This window comes from Atractosteus spatula, chromosome 15, assembly GCF_055471065.1.
Source record: "Atractosteus spatula isolate fAtrSpa1 chromosome 15, fAtrSpa1.hap1, whole genome shotgun sequence".
NCBI classification, from domain to species: Eukaryota; Metazoa; Chordata; class Actinopteri; order Semionotiformes; family Lepisosteidae; genus Atractosteus; species Atractosteus spatula.
Genome location: NC_142720.1, coordinates 18648711 through 18656184, shown reverse-complemented (window position 1 = coordinate 18656184; position 7474 = coordinate 18648711). Strand labels below are relative to the sequence as shown.

At 38.3% G+C, this 7474-nt stretch overlaps 1 protein-coding gene across 1 annotated transcript in view; it reads left to right on the top strand.

Annotated features, from left to right (window-relative positions):
• Positions 1-748: 748 nt before the first annotated feature.
• Positions 749-7474, top strand: part of prkn (parkin RBR E3 ubiquitin protein ligase) — a 158523-nt gene continuing 151797 nt past the window's right edge. Inside the window, exon 1 of the mRNA XM_088934073.1 lies at positions 749-852. Within this exon, the coding sequence (XP_088790199.1) occupies positions 846-852 (7 nt within the window). The 5' untranslated portion in view covers positions 749-845. The remainder of the gene's footprint in view (positions 853-7474) is intronic.

Genomic DNA, 7474 nt, shown 5'->3' with positions numbered 1-7474 from the left:
AATGATTACAGGGAAACTGTACTCACTCGCCAAACTGCCGAAGCAAATGCAACTTATCCCGAAAAAGCAAAACCAAAGGAAAAAGTCCCTTCTTTGTTATAAGGCGAGATTTTACATGTTATAACCGAATACACAAATTTTACTTAGAAAAACGAAAAACATTTCCAGGCACCATACATTTTATTTATAACAAAGAGATCTCCGGTTACGTACAGTTAGCATTGGACTGGCAGCGATGCACTCGCTCCCACTGTTTTCAGCGTCCTTTCTAGGTTTCGGGGAACGCGTCTCTTCAAGCATGGCTAGGAGTGAAAAAATAAATTCGTGAAATAAGACGACCAAACCGTCAACTCTTGTTTAATGACTTTAATTCTTCGTTTTGTGCAGAGACTGACCTACCCAATTAAACAAACACTCGGTCACAACCAGAGGAAGCATGCTATAAATACATAAAACTCAGTAGTTGCTTTTAAATATTAGTAGTACAACCACCTCGCCAGCTGGCGCTCTGACGCCAAAACCAAAACAACATTCCAGTTCCGAATGTTCTTTAGGTTTTAGAGAGGGAGAGCTGTCTAAGGTGTGTCATCAGAGGTAGGCGCAATGGTAGCAAAAATCATGACGACAATAACAAATTACGTTTGTATCTTGTAAATCGTTGCACGAAAACGTTGAAACAGAAACGGAAAAAAAAGAGCACTACATTTCCCAACATGCCTCAGGGACCATTACACGTGCGCTGATGCAGTGTGACCTGGGATGTCGTAGGCCATAGGCTTAAATACAAACAGACATGGGTGCGTAGACTGTCAGTGTCACATTGTCAGAGACTGCGTCTCTTCAGCATGATAGGTATGTGACTCTGGTGATACTCTGGTGTGACGTGTCTCTCTTGATTTCTCTTTTTCTTTCGAAATGAGGAAAAGTGCATCTAACCTGTAATTCAACTTCAACGACAGGAGATGGTAAATAGTGGCTTGCAGTTCATGATCCCAGCTATAGAAATCAAACGCTTAAACGGGGAATAGTCCCCTCAACTCCGCATTCTAATCTTAAAACTATACTATTGTACTGAAGAAAATGTATAGTGCATGACACCATTGCATAATTAATGCTGCTTTTCATTTTCCACTCCGTTGTTTATTACTTTTTTGTTTAAATTGGTTGCTTATCTACAAATAAGCCACGAGATACCTATTAAATCCCGAGACATTCCACGCAGCTTTTGACAGAGGTTAGTTGAGGGTATCACGTGATCTCTCTCTGGCTCTTATTTCTGTGCACTTCTCATTATTAGCAGGTGTTGTGAATCGATAGGATAATGAGCGTTTTTAATTGTGTGCTATTTCTATCGCACATAACTAGGTACGTAAGGGGAAGTATATAGCTTTAAATTCCCCATACATTCTTGTCATTCTGTACAACAGACACAATGAAAAAGATTCAGTGCACAATATTTATGTAGTGCCTCTTAATCCCAGTTTTAGAGATACTGTGAGAATTGTTCATATCTGAGGCAGTGAGATGATCAGTCATCAAATTGCAATTTGAACATTATTAAAATACTTCTAAGCATCTGCAGAGTGTTTCCCTTGTTTCCCTTGTAGGAACAGTGTTAATTTCATTATGAAGGCTGTAGCTGGCATTGTGGTTATTGCAGCGTGGAGATAAGAGTCTGACATGAGCCCTTGCTTTTTAAACAAGGTGGCAGTTCTGACACTGAAAGGTGTTGAGGAGAACACCGATCGAGGTAATAAATCCCACCATCTATTTTCGCTGCTTCTTCCAATTCAGGGTAGCAGGGGACCTGGAGCCTAACTAGACAAGCAAGGGGCACAAGGCAGGGTACACCCTGGACAGGACGCCAGTCCACTGCAGGGCAGACACACAGGCATGCACACAGTCACACCAGGGCTAATATTCTCCAAAAATACACATGTATTTTTGGACTGTGGGAGGAAACCGGTGCAAACTGGAGGAAACCACATGAATGCAGAGAAAACATACAATCCCTGCACAGACGGTTTGGAATTCACCCTAAAACCCAGCACTGCAAGGCAGCGATACTAACCACTGCAGCACTGTGCCACCCTGAGCTCATAAACAACATATTCAAAATCTTGAGAGCAAGCTTCTGGACAGGCAAGGGCTGGAAGAAGTGTTGACCCAGAGTTCTGAATTAAGCCAAAGGGACACAGCTGTACCATTTTCCTGTCGAATGTCCCCATTTCTTTTTCTATATCAAAATCTCAAGGTTAACTTGATTCAATCTCCTTGAACCGTGAAATTCGTTAGCTGTACTGTAGCAGGTCTTTATGTGAAGTCAAAACACTTCATATCTTGTGTTGTTTCCAGAACCAGTAACTTTAATAAAAACTTTATTCTAAACAGAATAATAATAAAAAAAACAATTTTTCATGGGATTGGAAAAAGAGCTTGTTCAGCATTTCAGACAGGATACTCCTTTTTTAAATGGCTAAAGGGGAAATACAATATTTGATGGATTTTAGATTTTTTTAGGATGATATTGTAGCAGTAGTGTTACTGCTGGTGGTGTTAAAACTTTGCAGACCAGTTGGAGGTACAGTACATACAGTAGCCATACCTAGGGCAGACAAACTGTTTAGTCAAGTGGAATTTTCTATGCTGTTGATATCTTTCTCTGTTTGGCTTAATCTCATGTCAAATCTTTTGTTAAATATCGCTCTTTATGTTTAAGATATGCTTCCAGTACAGCTGAAAACCTGGAATTTGATCAACATTCTGTTTTTTGCATCTCTAGAATCTCTGGAAGACCTATCACATTTATTTTAGGTACAGTAGGCCAATAGTAATAATATAATTAGTAGCAGTTGTTTGAACTAAGAATATTCTGTGATGTGAGATGTGTACTGTACATTTTATTGTGACTTACAGTATAAAAGCAGACAAAAAATGTTTTTTATATATTTATATATAAAAATATATATATTATATGTTTTTAATATATTTTTAGAAGAGTTTCCAAAAATCGTAATAGAAGAAATCCTAAAATTTCTGACGTCAAGTACTGTATAAAACCTTTACCACCATAGTTTCAGAAAAGTAAAAAACAAATCTAGATCTTTAATTACTTTTTTCTTGTTGCAAATCACTTGCCCTGAAGCTTGGAGTGTAATTCAGTACATTACCTTTTTTATACAACATCTAAAAGTAAGATTTTCCCAAAGATGTTCCTTAAACTCTGAGATTGAGCCATACTGCAGTATTTATGTATTGTATGTATAATCCTAGTCTCTAATAAAACGACAAGTTTCTCCCCTTTCATTAAAAACTTGTAGTTTTGTGAGAGTGTGGGTCACATTAGCTGAATGTTTCCATGTTTATTTATAGCTTTCAGTGATCTAAAGCTTTACTGATCGGAGCTGTGTGAATAGTGGGCAGTGTAACTAGGAACTCATTATCAGTGTGTAACCCCAGCCAAGTATTGTCAGACAAGCAAGTAATAATAAAAACCTAACCGGAGCTCCAGAGTTACAGTATGGTAAAATTGTTACATCGGTTTGCGTGCAGGCATGTTCACCATCTGAGAGAACAATTGTCGATATTGTTGTGGCTTTGACAGGCCATGGCTATCTACAGTACCACTGTACCACTTGGAAGAATGAGCTAAGGTACTAACATAAGTGTGGCAATTGAGGAGGAGGATAGGGAACTGGGAAAGGGCTGCATGTTACCCGTGTCTGAACTTAAGTGGACATACTGTATTGAAGAGGCCTTTCTGCTCTTTACCACATATTTGTGTCGTGTTTTTTAAAGACCCTGGGGGATGTTGCTCATTACAAAAAGGCACTCCGGTAACATATTGATTTCCCTTATTAGTCAATCAACCACTGATTCATATTCAGTAACTCCTTTATCCTTAAAGGAGTTAGGTGAACCAGAGTCTGACCCAGCAAAAACAGGATGTGAGCCAGGACTGCAACTTAATTCCAGAATTCCATACATACATGCATCCAACCATCCATGCAAATGTATGGGCATTTTCTAGACTTCAGTTAATCTGGAAAGCATGGATCCAGTCTCTGGACTGTCGGAGGGCACCAGAGTAGCTAGGGAAAGCCCAGGCAAGCATGGGGAGAACATGCAAACTCCATACAGACAGCCAGCTTTGAATCAAGGACCCTTGAATTGCAACATGACAGTGCTCCCTATTGTGCCACAGTGTTGCTCTAATAGACAGCCACATATCTTGGAGGCTCAATCACCATTCGATATTGATTTTGACATTCAATAAGATCTCTTTATTTTTTCAGGGAGGGTCTATTCTCTTTTATTAACTATAAGAAGATGGAGTGCTGCTGACAGCACATTGTAACCTGCAACAGCTTCATTAAATCTGACACCTGACCACCTCAATGTGATACCTGTCCAGTCTTTTTGCTCTTTCCATTCATCAGCAGTAATTCTGATGTACATACACTTTCCTGAAGTTTAGAAATAGTCCTCTGTCAGTGTAATGCTTCCCAACAGCATCTTTAAACAGTCAGAGTGCATTACAATATTACTGAGAGTTTCTTGATCAGATTACTGAGGTAAATCTACCAAAATGGGAAAGCCTTATTTGATTGTACCGTGGGCCACAGTAGGATTGATTGATGCAGACAAACAGAGACAAGACTTCAATTCAAGTCAGCAATGTCTTATCAGAAATGGTTTGTTTATGTTTATGGATTCATGTAAAGGTGAATGCTAAAGAAAATCTAACTAAGTGATCCACAATTAAATCTTGAAATTCTCATTTGTCCAATAAGGTCATATGTAGGTTTGTAATATCTAATGAGTGTTCTGGTATTTTTTCAAATCAGATCTGCAAAGTAGCAACAGTACTTATTGACTTAATGATTGTAGCTAAAACCAAGGTTGCAGAATGTTCATGCACATACAGTATATTTAAGTGGGAAGACTGTGATTTTCTGCATCCTGAATGAATGCAAACACTCACTGGCAAAAATATTAGGAACCCCCAAGTAATATTGGGCCTCTGTTCGTAGCAGTTACAGCTCAGACTTGAGGTGGCCTGTATTCACAAGATCTTAAAATATGTGTGGCCTAATCGCATTGCATTCTTCTAGCAGGGTCACCATCAGTTAAAGTTGTGATGTATTGGCTTGTGTGATAGAACAGCACAATGCAAAGATTCCACAGGTTCACAATAGGTTTGGGATCTGAGTAGGGTTCTGATCTGGGAAGATCATGGAAATATCTGTCCTGCTTCTCTAGCCCACTACCCTGTGCTCAAGATAGTCATCATTTGACTGCATGTCCCTGATAATGTAGTAAGTGACTGCATGTACTGCACGGTGCTCGTATGGAGTTAAACATATTTATGTTTATCTGGCTTTTGGAAGTAGACAAATGTTAAATCCATTATATTTTGCATCCCATGATGCATATGCTATATATGACAAGCTTAACAAAAGTAGGAGAATTAGAATGTAGATAGTCCAGTTTATTCAAAAGGGCCATTGAGTAGGTCTTAAATACACACTACTTATAAACATCATGTAGTGCCTGAGATAATATTGATTTTCTCTTGATTCTCTGAAAAAGGACAGCTATAAAACACTGAATTTTATTTTCTGTGTCGTAGAAGATTACACCAGCATGGCGTGTTGTCAGGTGATGGGAAGGCGTGATATGGCTGTATTGACAGTTGTCAGGTTTCTATCTAAACAACTCAGAAGCCAGGGTATTGTTGTACTTGAAAGCAGCCATTAACAGGGAAGAAAGAGACTTTGATCGAATCCAGATCTAATGAATTGGTGTTAAGCAGCTGTCTAAAGCCTTAAGTATGGACATAAGTGAGAATAGCACTGTGATGGGAATTAGTGGTCAGAGTCTTGGGAAGAATGGCATGAGTCAGGGAGCCAGCCATCCCCTGATGAAGCTTGGCTATTAAAATATTTCTTTAAAAGGGGATGCAGGATTTTAACCTTTATTTTCTAGTGTATTAAGACGGAAAGATGATGGATGATGTCAGATAAATGAAAATAAGAACACATAAAAATAAACTGTAGTACTGACGAAACAAGCATTTTTGTGTCTTTAAATCTGTTAATAGCAGGTTTAACGTCAATAGCCAGACATCACTTTATCAAGCCCAACTTTACTCCAGCTTGTTCAGCTCTATATTAAAGTGACTAATGATGCTGAAGCTCACCTAGAATAAAGTGCTTTTAACTAAAGCAGTGTTTATGGACTTATCTTGAGCCCCTGACCTGGCTGCATAATTTGCTCTCTTAATTGCAGTGCTGTGTTTTTTTTTTTAGTTGACATTGCTTGTTATTGGAATTGGCTGCATTTGTCAGACAGATTACCTGCTTATTAGCATAAACAGCATATTACCCACATTTGTGGAGAGGTGACCATGCATTTCAGAAGTGAACAGTTCATTATTTCTGTTTGTGTTTAATGAGGAGGCAGGGAGAAGTGTGCAAATGTATACAGTGACATCAATGTGCAGACATACTGTACTGTCGAAGTCTTTCAAAGTGATGACAATTGACTGAAAAGCAAGGGATGAGCTTTGCAACCTTTGTACACCAAATTGCTATTGTTGGCTTATGTCACAAAGTAGTGCAATAACATCGCTCTCAGACTTTAGTTAACAGTCATATTTCTAGTTATAAGTAAATAGTTCATCCTAGTTTCTCACTCGTACACAAAATGATCTTGCTTATTTCTTTATTGTAGATTTTAATTGAACTTGAATTGCTACTTATGTTTCTGTGGCAATAAATAGTTTCCTTATGCATTGTATATGTAATATACTGAGAACACTAATTGTAAAATGATTTAAATGTTTGTGCATACTGTAAGTATAACAGTAATTACAAATTTGCTTTTCCTATGCATTATACAAGTGTTCCAGAATGAGAGTTACATTGTTTTTCTATGGTTTCTGTAAAACTGAGTGCTACATCTTGAATAAAAAAAGTTTATTCCAGTGTTTTAAATGAAACTCCTGGGAGTCAGTCTCATTGGACTTTTCCATCTGGTGACAAATCATCTCTGGAACTAATCCTGTGGCTGACCGTTTCGTTTTCATGTTTTCAAATTTGCTTTCTGCGAAAAGGGGGTGCATTCATTTTTTTTTTCCCCCAATTCAGAATTTTATCCCTATACCAAGCCCATAACAAGACAGTAAGAAGCAATTTTCTTTCACACTAAACCCAAGCTCCTGCACTGGACTTGTCCGTGTTTGAGCCAAAGGCACATTGTTCTATGAGACTGAACTCCTGGAAGAGGATTCTTGACTCATACTGTCAAATTAATTGAGATATCACAAAGCCAAGATATTTTGGTGTGCTTTATTTGCTGCCTGTTTTGTAGGAGTCTTGCAAAAGTTCAGGATGTTGACAAGTTTTCTAAACGGCTTTGCGTTCTAAGGTAATCATTGCTTAATCTCCTCCATGTATGCCCCAGTTTCTCA